Source organism: Excalfactoria chinensis, chromosome 16 (assembly GCF_039878825.1).
Source record: "Excalfactoria chinensis isolate bCotChi1 chromosome 16, bCotChi1.hap2, whole genome shotgun sequence".
In the NCBI taxonomy this organism is placed as follows: Eukaryota; Metazoa; Chordata; class Aves; order Galliformes; family Phasianidae; genus Excalfactoria; species Excalfactoria chinensis.
This window is the reverse complement of record NC_092840.1, coordinates 2,905,434-2,930,906: the sequence shown is the minus strand read 5'-3', so window position 1 is coordinate 2,930,906 and position 25,473 is coordinate 2,905,434. Positions and strand designations below refer to the sequence as shown.

The following is a 25,473-nucleotide window of genomic DNA, read 5'->3' as shown; positions in this document are numbered from 1 at the left end:
TCTTCTGAGCAGTTACTTATGGCTGTTGCTAATGCTGAGTATCAAAACTGTTACTGTACAAAAACACAGAAGAATAATCTGCAATTCACAAGATCCAGAATACAAAATGTGGTATCAAGGAAGTTCAATAAGGCAACAAAAAGAATAAGTGCTTGAGAAATCAGATTCATTCCCAAAGAATAAATTAACAATACCTTTGTGTTCGTAAGAAAGAGCACCCACATGTATGTTGCTAACTTTTCCTCTTCAATTTCCTTCACTGTTTTTTTAAAGCCACCAGGGTCCCTAAATAAAAACAACGTAATTAGTTTCCTATTTCAAGAGTTCTTATCATTAAGTTCTTTTAAGAATGTAATAAACAGAGGGCAAATGGTGACTGATTGTGACAAATATTTGCTTATAATATAATGTCTTATAATAAAGACAACACAAGCAGTACAGGCCATGATTAAGCCATAGTCACAAGACAGCACAGTAATTCTTGCAAACTACCTGGCATGTACTGAGCCAGATTATCCTCTCCACTTTCTCTGTGCAAGATTTAATGGATCAGAATGATGGCAGGTTCATGCAAAAGTTTGTTTTTTGTATCCTGTCGGCTGAGTGAGGACCTCAATTAGTTCAAAAGTTTAAATGTTACATCATGTTGGCAAAATTAAACATGAAAGATGCAATCCCGGCAGCTGTGGTACAACAACAGGTCACTGCTGAGGGAGCCTCATTTATCATTCAACCCCCATCTAATCAGTCATAAGTTTTGCAAAGCAGATTAATATTCTAAGCTTGCTCCCTTCACTACCTTTAGAAATCTTTTTATGTACGCAGATGTTATATGATCTGAATGAAAGCATAATTTTTTATTGTTACTGCAAAATGAAGTATATGTTGGCTTATCAGCTCAGATAACGTTGAGGAAGAGGAGTGGTGTGTAGAGACCGCAGTAGAAAATAGAAGGAAGAAGAGACAGCATCACTTTTGTATCTGGAAATGAATCCAAAGCCTTATATGTTAACACCCTGCTGTTGGCACATGTCTATTGGCCAGTCCTCATATGTAAAGGGGTGGAAAATTCATCTATGGTATGCACTGGACTGATTCTCCTCTAGGCTAATTCTACATAATGGTACTCTGCCACTCTTGTTGTATATAGGCACAATTTGTCTTCATTGAGAATAAACAGAGAAAACAGAACAGCTCTGAAGAGCTTTGCCCTGCAAATCAGAGCATGAATTGTACAAAGTTTTAGCAAGCATTTGTGAATAATTCAAATAAATGTTAAGTCAACATTGTTGTGCTTATTGACTAAAAATGTTGAGAGCTTAAATATTTACTTCTAACAGCATAGAAAGTCAGAAGCAGCGCACCTTCTGCGAGTGCTCATCACTGTAGTGCATCATTGATAGAACAAAAACAACAGCTAAATATCACTTAATCTCTGGCTTTGTTCTGTAATTAAAGTGTATCTGGAATTCCCATTTAGTTAGGGGATATCCCTCTAAGGAGGGCTCCTGGAATATGCATACATACATTACTACAAGTTTCTAGTTTACATAATTCTTAACAAAGGAGAAAGGAAAGGAAGGAAAACAACTAAATTTCACCAGGTTAGCTCAGTATTTTCTGCTAAGATTTCACTTAAATAGTTATTACATGAAGGAAGAGAAAAAAACAGCTTATGACATAAGATTCCCAAACTCTCATTCCAAAGACTATTGTGAATTGAACACGTACGTGAGATTCCAGCAGGATAATAGAGGCTGCATTGAACTGCTGGATTCAAGAGTCAGAGCTTCCAAAAGCCAATGTAGGGCACACAGCTGGCGGAAAAGACATTCACTGCAAAGGAAGAGACAAATGTGTTATGTTACAGATAGGAAAACATGGTCAAACTGCCATTGTGTTGACTGAAATAGATATATCTAACAGGAAAAGAAGCTTTTGTCGATAAAAAGCAATTCTGCAGCAGAATACTTCCATTGACTCCATCAATTCTACACATCCACCCAGGTTTTTTTAATGTTGAAGCATATTTTTTAACATGAAGCTTTTCAGAGGACTTGACTTGGTGATGTGATTTGTCAATGGGAAGCTCTCCACAGAGAGAGTGGTGAGGCGCTGGAACAGCTGTCCAGGGAGGCTGTGGATGTTCCATCCATGGAGGTGTTCAAGGCCAGGTTGGATGGAGCCCTGGGCAGCCTGGTCTAATGCCAGATCTGGAGGTTGACTGCTTTGCCTGTGTCAGGGAGTTGGAAGCTGGTGATCTCTGAGGTCCCTTCCAACCAAAGCCATTCCATGATTCTATGATTAGCACTGTAGTTTAATGCAAGTATAGACATAAAGACACTGCTGGTGAGCAAGAGGTTAATGAACTTAGAACAAAACAGTGTGCATTGCATATGTACTGTGTTCTCCCACTTTCTTTCTTAGGCCTAATTTCTTCGTTTTCCAAGCTAGGAAAAATGAAATGTAACTTTGATAGTCTTTCCTCAAAACACTGTGCATGCAGGTTTCATGCAAATAACTCAGAATATGCTAAATCAAGACCCGGAGAGCAAATGATGCCTTCAAATATACCTTTGTGCTTCAGAGGGTCCTGGAACAAGGACGCTGGTATAAATGGGAGCATAAGACCGTAAGGTCATCTTTTTTTTCTTCTTCCCTGATTTTTTTGGATGACTGCCTTCTATTGGAGAGGAACTGTCAGAAAGAATGAAGATGGAAGTTAAAGGAAGACTACTTAACGATTAAATAGAGAGAAAACCAGAAGAAGGTGGTAATAGGGCTGAACTAGCCAATAAACCCATTCTGCAAGTGAGACCACAATTTCTGCATGCAGATCTTTATTATTCTTAGTTACATTGGGCAACAAAACATGGCAGACTCTCACCAGATCTCTTCCTCAGAGAATGACTTTTAAGTGCCTACGAAACCTCTCCCAGCTCACCCAAAACTTCCACCTTCCAAGCTTCCTCCTTTTTTAAAAGTACAAGTATTTTTGGTCCATAATCATTCAGTTCATGGGTGCTCACTTAGATTTTTAAGCATTTTCTCTTCAAGTTCATAGTAATAAGTAGTAATATTCTGGCTCAGTGACAGAAAGAGAGATTGTCGCTTTTTAAAACCATTGACTTTAATCTACAAAAATCCCTCTGAATCAACTTACGTGCTCATTTCTTCTTCTGACACCTCTGCCTCAGATAAATTTTCACATGGCTGGAAGTCAGTTCTCCATCTCGTCACCTGAGTCTTTTGTGCTTTCAATGCTTTCTTCTGCTCCAGCGATTCTTGGTGAAGGATATGAAAGTATTCTCCACCCTGCTTCACAATATTGATGTGACGTCTGCAAAAAAAAAAAAAATAAATAAATAAATAAATTGCATGTTGACTTAAATTTTAAGAAATTTTGCATTCTTTGCATTCACATTCTTCTCATTCTTCTATTACCAAGAGTTCAACACCAGTATTTCCTTTCGCAATATGATAACAAAGGATAGTTCCCCAATATGAACTGGGAGATCTTTGTGTCATCTCTTACATCACTGTTGGATGTTGGAGTTTAACAACTGAAGTCAGCACCATGGTGTTCACTACTTGATTTAAATACTCCCTGCCTAATTCTAATCCATAGCAGCCAATTGACCACTGGGTCCCTATCCATCATGTTCTGTAATAGGCCATGCTCTGAAGCTACCAGGGAAGGTAATACAAAAGGAAGTTACTATAAAAGCAGGAAACAAGGAGGAAACCATAATGCACACTCCTTGGATGACAATGGTAGTAATAAATAAATAAATAAATAAATAAATAAAATTAAAGGTGAGCCAGGGAAGGGAAAAGCTTAAAGCATTAATTAATGATTAAAACATTACCTCTAAAGTAGCAGATAATCCAAGCCAGACAAGGGTATGCTGCTCAGACATAGGATGCAGCCCTCTAAATTAGCATGGTGCTGACCTTCAAATTAGGTATCATCAGGCTGCATTGATTCTTCCTCTGTCTCGTCTTGAAAGACTGGCCTTGTTTCTTTTACTGAAATTAACAGCCCCCCTTTATCTACCAGAAATATGTTAAAGCACCTGAAAAATCACTGAGAGTACAAATTTCAGCCACTGAGCTCACTAGTTCTCCATTGGAATGCTTTGCTCCCTCCTTCCTTGCTTTCCTTAATGAAAAACTATTTGCACAGCTTAATGGTTGGAGGACTTGGTTGTGTCAGCCTTATTTTTAAGTCCGCCAATCATAAACAAAGTCTGAACACCTTTCATGTTCAGGTAGATGATAACCCACCTGCCAGCTATTTCTATGCTAACTCTGGGGGAAAAAATGAAATGGGAAAATAAGATGTCTCCGATAAGAAATACTGCGTGCTTTAAAAACAGATGAGGATTTCAGAGCTGTGTGTGACATGACGTTTTTTTCCCATAAAAGCCTCGTATTTGGAGCAACAGACATTGATTGCAATGGTAGAAAATAACACCACACTCCTGCTTTATGCACTTCTCCAGTAGTTCTCACTCTCATTTCTCCCAACCACGAAGACACTGGTATGAAAAAGATTTATGAAAGCATTCCCTCTTAAAGATCAAAATCATCACTGTAGCTGCACATTATGACCATACAAACAGTGAACAACCAGGTTATCACACGAATCAAAGACAACAGATAGAAACAGATCGTTACAAAGCAGAAAGACTCTTTTTTGTTTGCTGGCCACAACCAGTGATGTGAGAAAAAGATGTGTAAGTGGCAATTGGTACAATGAAGTACCATTTAAAAAGCATTACAGAGTGTAATTAGTATTGAAGCATTGAATGCATGTGTGCAAAAACCAATGGTCGTTCTCATATCCCAATAGAAGAAAAACTACACACACTTGTGAACAAACATTCTAAGCCTGTGACTTCCTTGAAGTCTCATCTATTACAACAGGTAGCTCTGCAGCCTGCAAGACAAGCAATGAAATAAACAGAAGCACAGCATATAGAAGAGCTATAACAAGAGACAAACAAGCAGAAATTCCTCATAATGCCATTGAATTATTTCAGGAATATTTATGAATGACCCCAAATGTTCACAGGAACCGGTCAAAGAAATTGTAGAATAAACCCAAGCTTAGAATATAGGGAACCAGCATACATTTAGGTGACCAATGTATTTTCTGCACTATTGATTTACAGTACATTGCTAGAATAAGGCATCAAATATTTCTACATTTGAATTCTGGTATCAGGATACTCTGTTCATAGCGTAGTAAATCCAGCCCGGTTGCCTATTTGACAAGTAGGTGAGACTCAGTCATTAAAATACAAATGCAATCAGTGGTGAACTTTTCAGTGCCTTTATTAAAATCACGGAGCTTCAGTCAGTTTTAGTCACAACGCAGATCTCCGGCTGTGCTTCAGACAAAAGGACTTTCTTTTCAAGTTAAGAACTTTGTTAGCAAAGTAGTTGCAGTCTACTCACACCAGCTTAATTCTTCCTTTCCTTAAGACCTAACGTTAAGATCACAGTGAACAAAAGCTGAGTGGTGAGCTTTAAGGACAGTAACTATCCATCAAACAATTTAACTACCTACAGACAATTCCTCTGGTCATGGAAATTACTACTCTCCATTTCATAGCATTTACTTATCTTAATGGAAAAAGGCTTTCTAGCAATGAAGCTAATGAAAGAACATCATCTGCTCCACGCACCATACAGCAGAAATTCAACCTTTTCCACAGGCATAGAGCCAATTGTGAATTGCGATAAAAGAAAATACATCAGCACACGGAGCTATTTTTGCTTACAAAGGACACAAAGAACAACAGGAGATCAAACCCTGCATTTGTTGCAAACCATCAATGGTAATATCCAGTTTCACCCATGGAGAATTTGTTCCATTCTCTTATCAGCGAATACTGGAGCTGTTGACCATTGCACTCAGTTCTTCAGTGCCCTTACATTCAGTTGTTCAGTGTGAGAACACACACACATATATATGTTATATGTGTGTTAAATATGCACACACACATATATAACATATATAACATATATAACATATATAACATATATATATATATAATGTTATACACACACACACACAAATATAATCTGTTCCTGTTTGTCCATAAGTTAGTTACATTAGGATTCCTTCACACCTTTGGGTATGGTGAGAAAGTCTCATTGTAAATGAAACTTAGCTTATTTCTCACTTAAATATACTTAGTGAGTTATTAAAGAGTGCTTATGTGACCTCCCTTGAATTACCAGAAGCCACGAGAGGTGAGCCTGAAAGAGCAAGTCCTGCTCTTGTGCTTCACATGGCATTTGGGTCATGCTCTGAAAGCCTAGCACATGGGAAAGGGAGCTTACAGGTACGCACAATTAATATGTAGATGCTAATGTAAATGAATTGACAATTTCAGTTAGGTAGTGTTTAAAACCAAGCTAAAGAGATACAAGTGTACACACGAGGCAATGGAAAAATCAGAAACATACCAGGTACTGCTCCTATTTAATGGCTGAGTAATCACAAAAGAAGAGTCTAATAGGTAAATATTCATACATCAATTTTCCCCAAGTTCAGTTAATAGCAGATTATAATTACATTAAGATCTACTAAATGTAATTGCCAACCCATAGAAACTCAGACACGTGTTATCATTTACCAAACTGAACCAATAAACATTCTGCCAAGGAGCCGAAGTGGCACCAGATCAACATCTGCCTTGAACAGTTTGAAGGCACACAAACAATCTGGAATACTGACATTATTCTGGATGTAGATTCCCATTTTGCTCTCCTGAAGATGAGTACAATACTCTGCACTCACATGGGTTCGTTTATACACGAAACCAGCAAACAGAAACACACTCTGAAAAGAAAAACAATACCCACACACCAAAAAAATAACAAAACCAAAGCAAACCCTGTATGAAGGCAGCTCCCTCTGCCTGTCTTCATAAGAAGGCACCAGATCTCCAGTAGCTCCATGTCTCCTTTTGTGCTGGGGGCACCAGACCTGGCTGCGGTACTCTACATGAGGCATCACAGGGGCAGGGCAGGGAAAGATCAACCTTTCTTCCTTAGCATGCAAAGGTATTTACAGAACAATGACATTTTAATACCAAATAACAGAAAACTCATTTTAAGTGTTAGCTTTGTTCAAACATTCAGTGACAACGTGTCATTTTGTTCCACGATACGTGGAATTAGGCTGTCATGTTTAGATAGTAAAAAAATCTAATAAGCAATGAACTGCTTGCACTTACAATTCAAATACAAATACATTTTTGCACGAGAAGAAAGGAGAGATGGAGACTCAAATGAACAGTCTGGAAGGGCAGAACTGTTGATGGGAATAGCAATCTTTCCAGTGATTGATGATAGGGATAATGATTCATACATCCATACTCATAAATGGATGTCTTTGGCCATGACTGCTGTCTAATTAATGTGAGCCATCACTCACGTAAAAGAAAATTTTTGCTTCTGGAAATAAAATGCTACAAACTGCCAGCAGTGACAGTACTAGAAACATGACAATTAGAGTGATTTCTGCCAACCAGGAAAAGGGCACAGAACACTGGTTTCCAAGCAACTGACATTATGAAGTATTAAGGACATTGGAAACTAATATTGGCAGATAAACATTTCACCTTCTCAATTTCTGCCTCCTGACTCTCTTTTTTTGCTTCCTAGCATGATGATACTTTCCACTCTCACACACCCAGCTGGATCATCTAGTAAAACATCTGCATTAAGCAATGCCAGCTTAACATAATCTCCAAGCACTGAAGTCTTTTTCATTTATCTGTATATATATATTTATATACACATTGGATTGGTACAGATTCACAGGTAAGGATAGCAAATGTTATAACCCAAACTCCAAAATCAACGTGATTCTTGCCTTCCAAAATCTTCCCATAAAATCTAACAAATCAGTCAGAAAAGTTAAGTGGCTTTACAACATAAAATATCCAAAGATGGCTACTTACAAAGCTGCTCACAGGAAGACAAGGAACAGGAACAGCTCTTAGGGTACGTCAGTCTAACTGTTGTTGCAGGCATAAAGAATGCATTAACAGAGCCTGGGCTTCCTGTGAAAAAGACTGACTTTTAGAGATCTGCCTTCAGGAAACTTGAAGCACTGAAAAGAAACACCCAGTTTCTAATTTAAAGCCAGTCAATCGAACACTACTAAACTGCCAGCAGTCTGACATACAGTTTTATTCAACTAGCACTACTAAAACAGATGCAAGGGTACTAATTTTCTTCAAGCTACCAAAAATGCACTGCATTGCAAGGGCTCAATGCAGCCCTTTTGGAAATAAAGGCTTGAGTTGCTCACAGAATGGCATGGACTCTTTCCTTTTGAGCTTACAGCTCCAAGCTGCCAATTCCTAGATGTCACTGATGGAGGATGATCATGACCTGTTGTTGTCACATGGAGACCCGTGCTCAGATGATCATCACTGCATATACAGTTCTTATTTTCTATGTTGGCAGAGGTAAGGTCCATGATTAGAGTGTTCTGGCAAAGCAGTCACATCACTGCCATGTAGTTTGGTCAGCCTCACTTGACTCAATCTAGAAAACATTTCAACTTTTCAAAAACCAGCTCTGTTTCATGAGAAGTATGTATTTAAATTCATTAATTTCCTCTAGAACATAGCATGCATCTGCCTCCCAAACTGAAAGAAGACTTCAAGCTCACATAGGATCAGAAAAATCCCCCAAAGCACCCATTTCTATCCAATGACAAAAGTAGCCTTAAGGGAACAGGCTTCTAACTCAGGAGCTCAGGTAAACATCTCATGCTAGGTGTAACAAACCCAAGCCCAAGCATACAGACGAGCATTTAAGGTCTGTGCAAACCAAGCAGAAGAATGACCTTCTAACAGGCATTTCCATCACTGTGCACCTCAGTGCATAGCCTTGGTCTTTTCTTTGTCAAGGCTGAGGCTGTATTAATCAGCTCACGCACTGGAGAGGAACATAGGAACAGCAGTCTGGCAGCTCGCCCTGTTTGCAGAGCTTAGGCAAGGACAGGCTTTCAAAGCATTATCCCTCTCCTCATTTATCTTGGTATCAATAATATTTGTATGTCTACCTCCACCTCTTCTGAGTGCCAGTGAATGCAAGTAATGATGGCCAGGCACACCACAAATCAGATCTTGTGATAGAAACAAGAAAACACGTTTGGCTCCTCAATGTAGACTGAGACGTTTCCAAATCACTTTCATAATACATTCTGCTAGGTTCTGTTTCCAGTTTCTGTCGCCTTTCAAACCACCTTGTAAGACACGGATAATGTTTTCAGCCAGCCTCATTTTAAAAAGCAGGCTTCTTTTTAAGCTCCGTTGGGCTGTTCTGGGGGTGTTGCTTGCTTTTCTGTGATGTTTAATAACATGAGTATTTCCAACTTGTATGGTCTTGCTGGCTGAGCTGGCCCACAGAAGAGATTTATGGCAACCTGCTTTTATAACATTTTAACTACAAACCTCCCTGCTTTGGTAATTTTTGCTGTAGAAGTGTTCCTACATCTTGCTACAATCCATAGCTGGTTATAAAGACTTCTGCTTTCTTGGTGTTCATGCAACTGCGTACTACTTAACATTATTTCTGGGTCACACAGATGTCATTGCAACAAAGCAATAAAAAAAATAAAGGTATTTCCCTCCGAGCTGAATGTCGTATCACAGCTGCTGGGCTTCTTACCAAGCAAACTCAAGAAGCAGTAGGAGATTTCTGCACTCGCTTCTGTAGAAATGAAACAGTAATTCTTAGCACAAAGATAAAGATACTTGATTGCCCAAGGAGAAATATGTTGTCTTTGCTGCAACACTTTATTCCACCCACTGAATTCAACACTGGGAAACACTTAGTCAAGTCAGTTAGGACTATTTTCAGTCTACACATGAAACCTCCACTGAAAGAAAGATGCAGAAATTGGAGTTAGAATTATCTACAGATTTCCCACTTTTTTTTTTTTCTTCTTTCTTATTTTAATACTACACAAATATAAGCAAATTCCTTGCCGTAGTTTAACATAAAACCCCACCTGAGAGCCAGCAGGTGCCTCCCCATGCAGTCATTTGGGGTCAGAACCAGTGACTGATAGCCACGAAAGATGACAAATCTGAACAACCTCTGCATTCAGTGATCACCCTCTTGTGTACTTACAGTGAATTATACTGAAAGGAAGCATGAGTTCGTGGTTGTTTTATCTTCTCTTCAATCATATTTTTTAGCATATAAGGTAGCATGTGAAAGCTTTATAAACGCATTCAAGTCAGTTCCAGCACTGACTCTTGAAATATTTTTGAGATAACCTTAACATTTTTGCTATTATGCCACATCACTGTGATCATTATTGCTAAAAATCCCCTCAGTCTGCTCCATTGTACTCTTTAATACAAACAAGCTGCAAGATCACAGGTTCTACTTGCCATGAATACGTATCAATTAACGCCCAATTAAGACAACCGCTGGCTGCTCCTTCTCAATCATGAGGATAGGCAGCAAAACCCAAATCCACAAAGGTCATTTGCATCCCCTGGCTCTCTGTAGCACACATTAGCATGCTGCTCTGCTAGCCTGAATGCTTTCACTGACATGAAAAGTTGCTGTCCTAATGATTTACAACTCCTGTTTTCTTCTTCTGTGCATTTCCCACTCTGCTCCACCCCTTCAATAGCTCCTTTTCTACATCCTGAATTTGCTACTGAGAAGCATTGCCAACACGCCCTTCGGTCCAAACATCAGTGCAGTAATTCTCACTTGAAATTATCCTTTCCTGCCGTTTCCTGTTACAATATTTGGTTAAAAAGTCTTACTGTTCTGCAAATGTAGTCAAAGTAACATTGTATGAACACTCAAGATGAATGTCTAGAGCATTTTAGTTGCTAAAAGTCAAGGAGTTTCAGTTTTAGACAACAGAATAATTAGAAAGAACAACAGCTAGTGTATACTTCTGACTTCCAGATACTGAGTCTGTTCGATATTATTCTGTACTGGGTTATCTGGCTATTGCATGCTTTAGTAAGCATTAGAGAATGAGAGCCCATGCTTTAAAAAAATCAGTTTCCCTGACTTTTCTTAAGCAATTTTCTCCACAGCCATTATAGTTCATATAATGTTTCACTTAAATCACATAAGTAGGAAGCATGACTTAAATGCCACAGTGCATAGAACAAATTGTGTTAGATGTGCTGCAGGATCACCACTGGGATCACAGTGTAATACCTCACATTCCTTACATGAGGCGACAGGGAAACGTCATTGAAGCACATACTGAGACAACAGTGCTCTCTCTTTGCTGTTAGTTTTTCACTGCTCTAGTTGGCTAGTAATAAATAGGCAATAAATTACATTAACCTCCCCGTGCTGAATCTCTTCTCCTCATGATGGTAATTATATGGTCCTCACCTCAACCATTGAGCCTTTTTTGTTATTTTCTGCCCCTGATCTTTTGAGGATGAGGAGTATGAAAGCAGCGTGGTGGAGCTCAGTTAGCCATCAATGCGAAACCACCACACCATGCAGTCAGCATAAAAAAGGAAATATTAATGGACTCATGCAGCAATGCAAGATTAGGTCTTCTCTTTGTGTTCCACATACATTTCAGGGGTCATGGAAAAGCAGAGGACAAGAATATTTCCACTTAGGCATTTTAAATTAAATGAAGCCATTTTTGAATGCAACCATAATGAAGTTTATGGGACTAGAAGATCGTGAAGGAGTTGGAGATGTTTCAACAGGTACATATTTCTTATTTGTCAGCACAACAAACTCTACTGGGGATATTAAAATGGAGTTGGGTTCTTTCCACCTCCTGCATCAGCAGTAAAAAGTATTCTGCAAGCCAAACTAGATGCTAAAGATTAATTGCCCAACATGCCCATCCTCTGTGCATGTGGTACAGATACAACCGATCAAGACTTAAAATGCAATTCTGAAGACAGCGTGCAAAAAGGATTATAATTTTGCTCACCTTTTTGGTTGTCCTGGCTTCTGGAGGTGAGATGGGGTAGAAGACTAAAAGCTGTGGATTTAATCCCTCATTAAAAGATAACATTAGAATCAAAAATACATTAAGATCAAATCTATTCACATCATTAACAGTCTGCATTAACATCATTTTGCAGATTACATTACCATTAAATACCCAGCAGAAGGTGAATCTGCATTTATGATTATGTCTTGAGTTAGAAGTAGGTTACACAAAACACTTCATATGTTGTAAGAAACAACTGCACTCACTCAAAGTGATGAGTTGGATCTCTTAACAAGATCTTTCCTCGGAGCTTCTGATTAATCAGGGCAGTTTTGGAAACTAAATAAATACATCAGAGAAACCGAACCATCATAGAATCACAGAACCACCAAGGTTGGAAAAGACCCACAAGGTCATCCAGTCCAATTGTCCACACATCACCAGTACTTCCCACTAAACCACATCCCTCAACACAACGTCCACACATTCCATGAACATCTCTGGGGTCAGCGACTCCACCACCACTGAAATCCCTAAGAATAACTCAAGCATTTACTTACCTGAGACATACGAGTTCCATTTGTAACTGGAAAAAAGCCATACTTTACTTAAACGGCTTATTCAACCTTCAAAATACGCAATGCTTATTATTTTGTTTATGGCACACTTATCAAGTGGATTGACAGAATAAGCGTAAAACAAAATAGCCAGAGTTAGGGAAGGACAGAAGAGAAGAATGTGAAATTTAACGTTATTATGAGTAACTAGTGCAGAATTCAGACATAAGAAGTGGAGCTATTTAAAAACACTACAGCACAGTTGTCACTATGCTGTGACAACTGATGATGTGATTCCTCAACAGCAGTACACACAAAGAAACTTCTATTGCCCAGCTTCCTCAAACAGTGAAAAAATCTAATCCATCATCAATACAACATGCTGACTCAACACCACACATTCTCTTGATTGGAAAACCAGCTTACATTTAGCCTATGAAATGTTTGTGTTTTTATATAAATATTTATCTTCTCGCTGCTTGGTTTAATTCAACTATTTTTACCTAGTGAGTGTTCTTTAGAGGCCACAAGTCTACAAAACTCTCATGTAATCTGTACCCCATTGGGGCTGGCAGCAGTAAATCATCAGCGTTATTTGCAGCAGGCTGTAACTAAACCTTGCCAGATGTAAATCTTTTTGTACTCCTGCTTGCTGTTTCAGCTGCAAGAAATTCTTGTTTCTCAGCGTTTGCATCAAGGAAGCTCGACAGTTCCAAGAAAATTTAGTAAACCTAGAGTCACCTGCTGCAAGGCCTATTATACAGCTCTTCAATTATTCAAGCTAATACTGAGCAAATACAATGAGCAGTCTCCATAGGCAAATTTGGAGCGTAATCAGAATGTGTGATTGAAACAGAACAGCAAGTAGAATTGCAGCCTCATCAGTGTAAGTAGTGACTGCAGTAACAAAGCTGAAATACGGGCATCAGCAAGACCTGAGTACAAGTGAAAGAATGAGATGGTAGAATGGTAAAGTCAATGACCAACAGACCTCGCTGTATTTTTTTTTTTTCCTTTCTATTTAAATGAGCCTGTAAGAAATGCTCCACTGTGGCAGTGGGAGATACCATTCTCTGACAGTGGCAATGGAAGATAACTGCTAGGAAAAGCAAGCACACCCAGCCATTTTCTGTGGTCAGTGCCCTAAAATTATTAACAGTTGCAGTCCAACCTCAGCTGGCTGCATGGCATACAGAAACCCAGATCTGTGTTTGATTAAAACATCCCAGATCCCATCAGGTAACATCAGGTAAGGGACACAAAAATTGATTCCCTGCAAGTCATGATTTTCCTCCATCTCAAGTTGGAATATTCCATACAAGTCTATTCATGCATTTCTGTTGCAGTGGTAGATACCCTAGTTTTCCATCCTATAGTGGACATTATACATCCTAACTTTTCTCATGGATTACCAGATCTTAGCACAGAATGGTTTCATGCAGATGACTGCAAGTAGGTAACAAGCACCTTAATAATGAACACCAAAACAATGCAGTACTGATAGAGCTAGCAGTTGTTCCTCATGCAGCACTCAGAACGCTCTGAGAGTGCATAAAGACTATAAAGGCAAAATTACAAGCCATCTTTTCAAAGCAATTAGTACAGCTGATGATTTTGCTGATAAGCCAACTGCTGCCTCTGCAGAACCAACAATTCCTTTAGCCTGAAGTGACCCATCTCTGTGTGCTCTGGATTTCCTTACCTCAAGCGAGCTAAAGTTTTACTAAGAGTCTTCAGCTCCTTTCCTGTTTCTCCAGAGGAGGAGGGCCTTTTCACTGATTCCAGCTGATCAGACTGAAAGTTATCAAGTTGAGAATTAATATAAGAATTAATATCAAGAATTAAGAAGAGCTTAGCACAGAGGAGGTACACGCAGTCTCACTGTTCAGCTTTAATCACCATTTTCTGAGATAACCATCATCTGGGAGAGCATTATGAGATTTCATGAGCATGTAAATGAACCTTATATGATATGGCTCTACAAGTCCTCGTGTATCATAGAATGGGTTGGGTTGGAAGAGACCCCAAGGATCACGCAGCTCTAACTACCCTACTATAGGCAGGGCTGCCAACCTCCATATCTAATACCAGACCAGGCTGCCCAGTCATCCAACCTGGCCTTCAACTCCTCAAGGGCCGGTGCATCCACAGCCTCTCTGTGGATCTCATAAGTTGTCCAGAAAAATAAATTCCCAGAAAAGTCCCACAGCCTCAGGCTTTTGAGATATAAGCGTATGCAATATTGGCCAATGTACACCAAAAATCACAATGTTTTATTTTAAAAGTCATTTTGAATGCATTTGTCATTCTGCGCTAAGCTGTTACATCGTTTAAGATACGTCTGCTATGTCAAATGGAGTGACACCGCTAAACTGAATTTTCTGAGCATTCTTTTTACCAAACCACAATATAAACTTGTCTCACTCATCAGCAACACTTTTATAAGATAAAACCTATGATACACTAGCAGAAAGGCATGTTCTAATGCATAGCGGGGCTTTAAACAGTAACCACTTGTATACACTCCAATGCTCGTATGTTGGCTTCTTTAACTCCATCCTGAATCAAAGCTTCACCAGAAATGAAACTGCACCCTCTCACCTTTGGGTTAACAGAGCTCTCATTAGCAGCAACCTCAGCCACTTCTCTCCGTGGTCTTTCCTGCACGACTTTCTTCACTGGTTCCTAAAAATGAACACAAACATGTAGCCCTATTTATAACACCAGTTAGACATAGAGGAGCAGATCACCATTTTAGAAAACAAGCAGTGCAAGCAACTTTTCCTACCGAGATGCAACCTAAATCAAAAAAATTAAGGCAAGTCTGATGCAGAAGCACTTAAAACAACATTAACTCCAGCACTCAAATAGATTCTCATATGAAGCACCTGCAGAAAAAACCACCGTGCAAAACACATCCATGCTTTCTAAATTACTGCACTTGAATGTGTGTTTTCTTTTAAAGCCCCTCTTCTCATGGAAGGTATTATCCACCATGTCGAACATAAAAAGGAAATCCAATTTCCAAAACAGGAATAAGAAATTACTTACCTGTAATTGCTCTTCCCCGAAGATACGCGCTGTGATGGATCACTCTCTGTGGGTCTATGCTTTCACTCACCATGAAGGCACAGACTCACGAAAAGCCCCGAAGCCAAACAATCTCATTTTTAGTTCTCCTTCAACCAGCACTTTATTCAAGTGGAAGATATATTTCTTCCTATTGAAATCATACACACACACACATTTATATGTAGATTAATAAAAAGCTTTAGATCACTCAGCAGCCTGTGTTACTCAGGCTAAAAGGGCATGAAAATAGCAATTCCTTCCTGCAGTAGTTTCAGATCAAAGAGCTCATTTATTGATCCCAAGCAAAGCAAAGCAAAGCAAAGCAAAGCAGGGGGCCCTGGGAAGCTGCATCCATATAGCTAGGGCAGAGCTGACGTGCAACAAAGACTGAAAGACACAGCACAGCAAACGTGGAGCTGTAAAGCCTTGAAACATCTGGATGTTTTAAGAATTCTTAGAAGAAAATCACTTTGCTTGTTAGAATCTTGATTTTAGAAGGCACAAGATGTTTTCCAAATCTACGTTCCAGTGTAGCACGTCAACAGAACAAAGGCTGAAAGCACAAGGAGCAGTGCTCTTCACACACTAGAAAGCTGTGCACACCAGTTCTAATGTAATGACTGAGGCAAGCCGACATCGCTTGGGAGAACATGTCTCACTTTCAGAGGGATACTAATGTACTTGAGCTGCCTTGGTGTCTGAAGATAACTCATTCACACGGCATATGAGAAAGGAACCGTTTTACCTTCTGAGCAGGTAGCATTTCCCACAGGAAATGCAGAACTTCCAGTCTGCTTTGCTCCTAAGTCTTCTCCCCAGCCAAGGAGCACTAGGAGAAAAAAAATCCCAGTACTATTCTTTCAGAGGTTTCTGGGTGTGCTGAAAGAATAAATTTGTGACCAAAACTCTACAAGGTGCAACATTACCCTGCATCCTACCCCGGTCAGCCACCCCAGCCAGTTCAAGGGGAAAGGCAAAGAAAAGAGCTGCGAATCCACCTCTCCTTGGCATGGTTGCTCAGGGAAGAAGGGGAGGGAGGTATCACATATGTCACCCCCTCCTCTCAGGTACTGGCAATGAGATTCAATCAGCCTTATCACAGAAAACAGAAAGGAAGAGCTGCTTTTTCTACGACATTATCTTTCATTACAACGCCGTGTATTGAAAGGGTGCGACCTGAGCTGAAAACAATAACAGTCCATAATGATGGAATGGTATGATTCCTTCTTTTTAATTTGCAGTGCAGATATAAAAAAACAAACAAACAAACAAACAAAACCCTGAGGGGGGAAAAAGACAATGCTGGTAAGTCTAATTTGTTAAAAATTAACAACATATTATCGTGACAATCTGAAGATTCTTTGTGCAGAAGCAATAAATGGGCTTGGGTGGGTTTTTCAATTATTATTTTTCCTCTTACTTACAGTGTTTGCAAATTTAGGTGAACAGTGAGAAGCCTCCTTACTTGCTACTAAGCCACCAAGATGCCTGTTCCAGACATCATTTCTTGAGATCACACCCAGCAGCCCTAGTAAAATCAAGTGCAGGAGCAGCGCAGTAGGTGGAGCTCGATGCCGCCTGGTTGGAGGTGAGCCATTACTATCACAGGTGGCTGGAGGCACACTCAAAGCTCTGCTCTTCTTGCATACCTGCTCACGCAGTGCTTTGCATGCCCGCTCCATCTTTAGGAAGAAAACTGAAGGCTCAGAGTATTTTTGGAGGAACAGTTCCTTTTGAATAGCTCGTTTCAATCACAAACGACCGCCTCCAGACACACTAGATTTTATCCTAACAGTTCCCAGGCACATCTACTTTCTCTTCTAAGTAATTATGCAGAGCAAAATTGTTCAGCTCTGACACATCACATTCTTTTATTAAGCACACTTTCCATTTCACATACACACTTATCTTTGCAAATATCATTCCAAGTTACCAATTCTTTTCTTTAAATCCTATTGCAGAAATAGCACAGAATCATAGAGTGGCTTGTGTTGGAAGGGACCTCAGGGATCACCACACTCCAACTCTCTGCTATTGGCGGGACCACCAACCTCCATATGTAATACCAGACCAGGCTGCTCAGGGCCTCATCCAGCCAGGCCTTGAATACCTGCAGGGATGGAGCATCCACAGTCTCTCTGGGTAGCTGTTCCAGCACCTCACCACTCTCCTGATAAAGAACTTCCCTCTGATATCCAACCTAAATCTTCCCTCCCTCAACTTAAAACCGTTTCCCCTTGTCCTGCCATTATCTACCCTTGTAAAGCGTTGAATCCTCTCTTGTTTGCAGGCTTTAGGTACTGAAAGGCTGCAATGAGCACACTGCATATGTCATCTACAGGCAGGAAGCTGTGGTACGTCCATCTTGACTTTATGATGTACATTTTCAACTTAGAACCTGTTATCTCAGCAATTCCTGAAGCTATTTTCCATTTTGATCAATTTGTTTGGTTTCTATGTTATTGGTAAAAAAAAAAACAACAACAAAACAACAGTGATTGAAATCCCTATTGCACTCTTCTTTCTAATATCATTTAGCAACGTTTCTAATATCACTAGTAGCATTATGATTACATCTTCAATGTTTGAATGTGTTTTGACAAACATAAATCAGCACAGCCCTACCACAAGCTGCCTATTAGGTCATCCAGATGCAAGACCAACCTGATGAAATATATCTGTCATTTTACAGCAGCATTTGGAAGGCTCTTGTTAAGCAATACACAGAGAGAGGACTACCACATTTCCGCAGGTAACATTCTACATGCTGATTTTTATTGGCAGTATTCTAGCTGAGTATTCAAGGTATTTTAAATTTGTTTCCCTATTTCTTCTTATGCTGCTTCTGAACACTGACCCTTCTTGCCCTTTTTCACTGGAATGAGGGAACATGGAACAGATATTGGGACCTAAAGAGAATTTTAAATTAAACACAAGGGACTGCTAGGCAAAGGGCTTCACTAACAATATCCTGCAGAAAACTAAGATTGCTTTAAGAGCAATGTCATTTTAGTGCTTCAGCTTAAAACTATACCACGGCAAGATGCAAATATACATCAGCCTCAAAGACGAGGTACCTGATTCATTAAGGTTATGCTTTACCACATCAATAATGCAAGGCGCTCCATAGATGAGAATCTCTGCAGCCAATGGGAACGCTTGCTAAGAGCTAATGCAGCAGCTTGCTTTCCTTGGTCTCTGGTCAGAAACGGCCCTGATGTCAATAGTGAGGGGTACTCATTCCACTGTTCTACCATTGGAGGTTTTAATGAGGGAGGGAGCTCCAGCCCTGTCAGCTCCTATTCTGTGCTCTAGCGAACACATTACTGTCAATAAAGATACACCAGGAAAATGGAAGGAGGCAGCTGAGAAGTGAGAGAAAGGTTATCTACTAGTAAAGGTGTAAGAATGAAATTCGGAATAAGTAGGCTCAATTTCATGTCTGTCAGAAGTTTCTTCTGACATCCTAAATAAAACACACACAGCACCTTATCCCAGCTGGCAGGCCCTAACCCACCCCCCCTTCTTTCTGGCTACAATGGATTTTGCTACAAGAATCTCAGCTCGTGATGCCTCTACTCCACGCATCCGAAACACCACAAACAACACCGCTCACTTCATAACTTTTTAAGTATTCAGAAAGGATACCTAAAGACAGACTGCTGTTTACCTCACAAAACCAGCTCACATCGCTCAATATTTATCCCAATTTGCCTCAGCTTGGCATATTCTCCAGGAAAATCCTCTTTTTATTTGCTTTTCTCCAAAGAATGTTCACAGAATCATAGAACCCTTACGGTTGGAAGGGACCCCAAGGATCATCACAGTTACTGAATTCTGATGGCTGTGATAAATCCTGTAAAATAATTGGATCTAATTAGTCTCAACCGCACCTTTATTTGCTCCACAGTTACTTTTAGCATTATATGACCCAACATGTTATTTTTTCCCCCTCCATAACATTTTTTCATTGCAAGATGATCTGAAAAATGCACAGCCTAAATATTCTGCATGGTGCCCTTACAAGTCAAGGCAAGCAAACATGCAAAAAAAAAGAAAAAAACAACCCAAACCACCTGACAACAGATTGCTTCTGTGACAGCTCTCCTTATTCCTCCTATTTCCATCAGTCAGATGGGCTCTGGGCAATGCATCAGTGCATTCAGTTGGTGCAGCTCTCCCACAGCCTTCCATTCACGCTTCTGGTGGCACACTGATGATGGAAATAATACTTGGCCTTTGCTAATGCTTTCTAGATATCTCCTTTTACTGCTCTTCTATTAGTCTAACACACAGTTTCTTATCGGAATGCTATGCTAAAAAAGCATCAAAGTTCATGAGCCAAGGCAGAAGCATGTAATACAATTAACAGATCAATATTTCCACGGCACAGAGTCACTACTCAATCAAAAAGCAGCAAACAAACAAGCAAAAAGAACGTGCTATTCTGCTTTATTTCATAGCGAGAACAAAGTTAATTTGAGGAAGAGTTGAGGAAAGACGCAGCTGGAGAGCAGAGTTACCAGCCTCAGGAAACGTGGCGAAATGTAATTGAAAACGAATTATCTCTTTAATTACTTTTGACCAAATCAATAAAAGCCATGGAATAAAAAGCATGATGACTGCCACCTGGTAGAGGACAAAGAACACAAGGAAATGGAAATTACCACAAAGCTGAAATACAGACGTGTTAACAACAGACCGAGCACTTCTCTCTTACAAGGAAAAAAGAGAGGGCTGGGGATATTAGCTCAATAAATAAGAAGTACATGGAAAAATTAAAGCTTGTTTCTGACCAATTCTTTCTGTTCTCAGCTATGAGGACTGCTAACACTTCACTGTGTGTCACTCGAATTTCAGATCATCCAGCTACCACTCCAGGATCAGAACCCAAACACCAACGAAGGAATTAGAAGTGATTTAATTTTGTTTAGGCACAGCACTTATTCCTGTAAGCATATTAATAAAACAGAGCCAAATCTTACCTCTCCTTTGGCTTCAGCCCCGCAGATCAGCAGCTGTTATCACACCCAGAGGTCACAAAGGCATAGCTGAGCATGGCTGGCTCTGTACATGATGGATGGGGCATTCTTCTGGCTAGGCAGAGATGGAGGGGCTACAGGGGCTACACTGACATCCAGTAGCTGTGAAGACTCCAAAGCATATCTGTAATACTCACATGGTCCCCATTACTACAACAGTTCAGCAGTTTACCACCTGTAAGATATTAATCCTCACAACGTTCTTGTCAGTAGGTGGTATTATACGCTGCATATATGAAGGATGAAGGAAGGTACAACAAGACAAGTGACTTGTGCCTTCAATTCCCTGTGATTTTTGTATGTCATACCATAGAACAGCTTAGGTTGGAAGGGACCTCAAGGATCATCAAGCTCCAAATCCCCTGACACAGGCAGGGCTGCCAACCTCCATATATTCTAAAGACAAATGTGACCAGAGACATCTCTGAAGCCAAAAGCACGCATCTGAACTTGATGTGGAAGTCACAGTCCTGCAGGCTGACTGAATCCTCCACCATTTCTCTCTGTCTGGATATCCCCCATTCTTCTCAACCAACTTTTACATTAATATCACGCTGTTCATCCTGTGGATGCTGAACATTGAAGCTAAGTACACGTCTTGTATACTGTTGGCACCTTCTTGCCCTCTTCCCTTTCCTCTGTGCTGGCTACAACTCCTCAGGCCCTGCAAGACCTTCAATTCAAACAGCTTCTTTAGGCTCCATAATGGAGCCACTTGAGCACAGCACAAGATGAAATTCTACTGTTTATTAGAACCTAAATGCAATAGCACCAAGGAAGTAGGATCAGGGAAGTCTCTAGATAAGCACTGATTTTTCTAGGTCACCTATCTACTCCTTTCTCATAGGTCTTTAAAGTCAGGAGATGCTTCAACTGGGAATGGAACAGGACTGCAAAACACAATCAGAATGAACACAGACAGAGGCCATACAAATAAACAAGAAGGTAAAGGCGGTTTAGGAAGATGAAGATGGCTCAATAATTTTTGAAGTGGAAAATGTCCTTCTGGGATTCATCATTTCTTCTTCCTCTCCTGCCCAATTTACACCCTAAAATCACATACAGACCAAGACCTTCGCACAAGGGATAATACTCCATTCCACTTTGCCAACGGAGATCACATGAAGTTGCAAACACTTTGGACAGAAGAGGTAGGATAGTGCTGAATGATCAACTCAGCAAGCGAAACACATGAAGATTTGGGACTTTTCTTCTCAAAAGCCACTTCATAACCTTTTCTAAAAGAGATGCAGACGCTGAACCTCATCAAGAAGGATAACATCCTAGTGCAGAAATTCCTGCTGGAGGTTCTCTCCTCTCAGACACAGGTTAATCAGAACCTCTAAGCAGACTGACAAATACAGATTTGGTCTGATGTTACCCTGCATGCAGAGAAGTACAATTTCAGAATACAACCTTCCATATGGAGCAGCCAGACAATGCGGATGATATAGCACAGACGTTATGGAGGTGATCGATCACTTTAATTTTGAAAGACAAACCATAATTTGAAAAGAAAAACCAACCCAAACCTCTATTTATTTTGCACACTGTCTAATCTTTCGGATATTCCAAATCATATTTTGAGAAACTCAGATGATTGAGTTTGTATAATGAGGAATTTAATGACCTGTAAAATGAACAGAGCGCATCTGGCAGCGCTCAAAAAGTCGTCATCTCACCACATGCACAACATGATATGGGACTGACAGTTCCAGTCTATTTTCCCCAAGCAGCCACTCCTGTTACTTCCCTAAAACAAATAAGCATTTTTAGATGCAAACTGGAGACTGTGATTATTAAAACGCTGATATGTTTCCTTAATATTTTTTCCAATGTCACTTTGAGTAAATCAAGAAGCACGCAATGGTTGCTGCATACATGGATATTCTACCTGGATACATTGAAGTTTACAAGCTAAAGGATAAATTCTGAACTGCTGTATAACTTCCCCAAAGCATATTTTTGTCAAAGGGTTCGGCTCCTTGTTGGAATAAAGATCCTGACTGAATTCTTGTTTTACAGTGATGAATACAGTCCATATTGCAATGGAATGAGCTTGCTGGCCAGCACCAAATTCATGCATGACAAATGTGAGAAGAGAATCTTATGGGCTAGGTCTTATGCAAGGTTAGACAGAGGACTCTTCAGTTCCAACACAAAGCCCAAAATATCATTGATAACCTATGTTAAGGCCCCAGTGAACAGCTCTGTGTGGGTTTTAGGTGAGGGTGGTGAGACACTGCAACAGGTTGTCCAGTGAGACTGTGGATGCCCCTTCCCTGTGGAAGTGTTCAAGGCCAGGCTGGATGGGGCTGTGAGCAACCTGGTCTAGAGAGAGGTGTCCCTGCCCATAGCAGGGGGTTGGGACTGGATGATCTGAAAGGCCCCTTGCAACACAAACCATTCTGTGATTCCATGATAACATACTCAACAAAGATCCCCTCTTTTTATTACCTGTGTGTTACTATTCACAGTAAAACACAAGCACGCACACACACCTCATCAGATATAGTTAACTAGCATTGTTTCATTGAACTGATAAGTTTATCTGCAAATAAAGCCCTATATTATCATACCTGGGACTAAAAAAAAAAGGAAAGCTTAATATTTAGGAACTACCCTACAGCTGTGGTAAAATAAATGCATCCCAAATTGCTCATATTTGATACAAACAAGGGAATAAGCCACAGCTAACCCACCCAAACTTGACTTTCCAGAGGGCAGCTATTTTCAGAGGCGTTTTGCAGTAGCCATGGCAGCTGCACACACAGACTGCATTACATCTGCGGCCCATTCTCCCCAAGCATTTTCTTTGTTTTGATTTCCCATTTCGTATTCCATTAGTTTTAAGGCTGTCTGTCATGCTGTCATTAAATCCCTGTTTTCAGGCCACAGCGTCTTCTAGCTGACCTCAGAGCAAAGCAGTGCAAAGACTTCAATTCATACAATTTGCCAGCCAACAACCAAGAGGTGCTGGAAAATCTTGCTCTACAACCTGTATCCTACGTAGCTCACTAACACATCCTGACTTACCCAGTACTGCCACACACACATTCAGACCTCAAACATCTCACGGAGGTAATACAAGTTAACGCTGCTCTCATGGGAACAGTTGAAAACAAAACACCTGAAGGGGAGAAGAAAAATCACACAGCATTTTACTTGGTTTAAAAAGGGATCGCAATGCTTCTGATGAGCTAAACAGAACAGCGTGGTGGCTATTCAGAAAAGGATATTTTTCCTCCCAAGCTGCTTTTTTTAATCTACATTCACTAAAAGCTGAAGTAAGATCACCGACACCAAGAGGGATTTCTGAGTGCCACACCGCAAAAAGCCGAATGAATTTCGTACTTCCAATCTCCGAAAAAGAAAAATCAAGCTGTGATTTGAGGGATCTGGATAAGGATCATTAAGATCCAGACAGGGGTTTAATTCCTCATTTCTCACGGATTAACAGCATCGTCCACAGCTCAGGTTGCTGCACAGCGACACAAGCTCTGCGTAAGGCAACAAGAAACACACCCGAACAGGTCCAGAAAACACAGCAGTGCCTCTGATGGGAGCTTAAAGCGCTGTTATGTGATGGCAGTCCATCTATCAGCTGCACCAGCAAACAAGGACAACGGTTGTCAGGGCAGAGCTGGCAATGATGTGCCTGAGAACCCCCCAGCCATGGTACAGCTGTCTGCACCGAGGGCTCAGTTCCCTGAGCTGCAATGAGCAATTTGTCTCACAGCTTTGATCCACCCTCAGTTTCACTGACAGCGACTCCAGGAATTAATCCCTAACAAGTTCAATGTAAGTGAATGGGAAGAAAAACCAGAGTGTGGTGTGGTGGATACCTGTAGGTAACCCATCACCTGCTGGTAACAGAAAGAAAACAGAGGCGTTTCTGTTACGAGGCACTTCCAGACTGCTTAACTACATAACCCTAAGGCATCGTATACCAAGGAAAGGCAGCATCAAGGACAGGGTGCTTTAACTGCCCACTTTCAGCTGATATTTCCTTACTGGAAAAGGCTTTCTCTGTGCAGCTGAACAGATCCTTTACTGGAACAACCTGCCAGTCTGGCTGAGGAGTTCAGAACTGCAGGGAGATCAGCTTCAAGCATTTAAGCCACTACAAAGCGCTGAACTAGAATAAATTTATTTATTTTTTTTATTTCAAAACAGCTGTTCAAAGATGTCTGATTAATCCAACAGCTTAATAAATGTGTTACATTAAATCTTAAGCATCTCTAGCTCTGGCATCACCGATCAACACTAAACAGAGCACACCATACCAGCTTTAAAGGAAAACTCATTGAGAAGGGGAATATACTCTCCCAGAGAGCACCAGCCCCAACAGCTGCCAATGAGCAGACTTTCAGACCTCTGCTATGTCCTGCTCCCCCATATTCAGGCATCTGCCTGGCAGTTGGTTATGACACAGATGAGGAACATCGCTGCTGGGCTCTCCCATGTGATTTTTATTGAGGAATGCCTTACATGCAGGCCCCATAAGATGATATCCACTACCTGCAGTCTTGTCAGCCTCCCTGATGCACGCAGCGCAACCAGTTGGTGAACCTCAGATCAAGGTGACCAGTGGTACCTGGCAGCTGGGATCACGCAACACTAAAATGCACGGGGTATCAGCCTGGTTAGGGGGAACCAAGGTAAGAACCATGCGCATGAGTTACTCTAAAGCTGTGGAGCTCAACAAGTTTGTCTTCCTGTCATCAGCTCTCCAGCAAAAGTGATGATGTTTCTATCCTTTATTTTTAGGACTTTATTTAATGAATAATTGGAGTTATCTCACAAATAATTCCCCAGA

The 25,473-nt window shown here is 40.4% G+C and overlaps 1 protein-coding gene across 3 annotated transcripts in view; it reads right to left on the bottom strand.

Moving 5' to 3' along the window:
* The window catches only part of CCDC60 (coiled-coil domain containing 60), a 41,905-nt gene that overhangs the window by 9,335 nt on the left and 7,097 nt on the right, over nt 1-25,473 (bottom strand). For all 3 annotated transcript variants that reach the window (XM_072350711.1, XM_072350710.1, XM_072350712.1), the window contains 6 exons: nt 15,142-15,225; nt 14,243-14,334; nt 3,164-3,340; nt 2,575-2,697; nt 1,732-1,836; nt 195-285 (listed from right to left, as the gene is read on the bottom strand). In XM_072350711.1, coding sequence (XP_072206812.1) covers nt 195-285; nt 1,732-1,836; nt 2,575-2,697; nt 3,164-3,340; nt 14,243-14,334; nt 15,142-15,225 — 672 coding nt within the window. The remainder of the gene's footprint in view (nt 1-194; nt 286-1,731; nt 1,837-2,574; nt 2,698-3,163; nt 3,341-14,242; nt 14,335-15,141; nt 15,226-25,473) is intronic.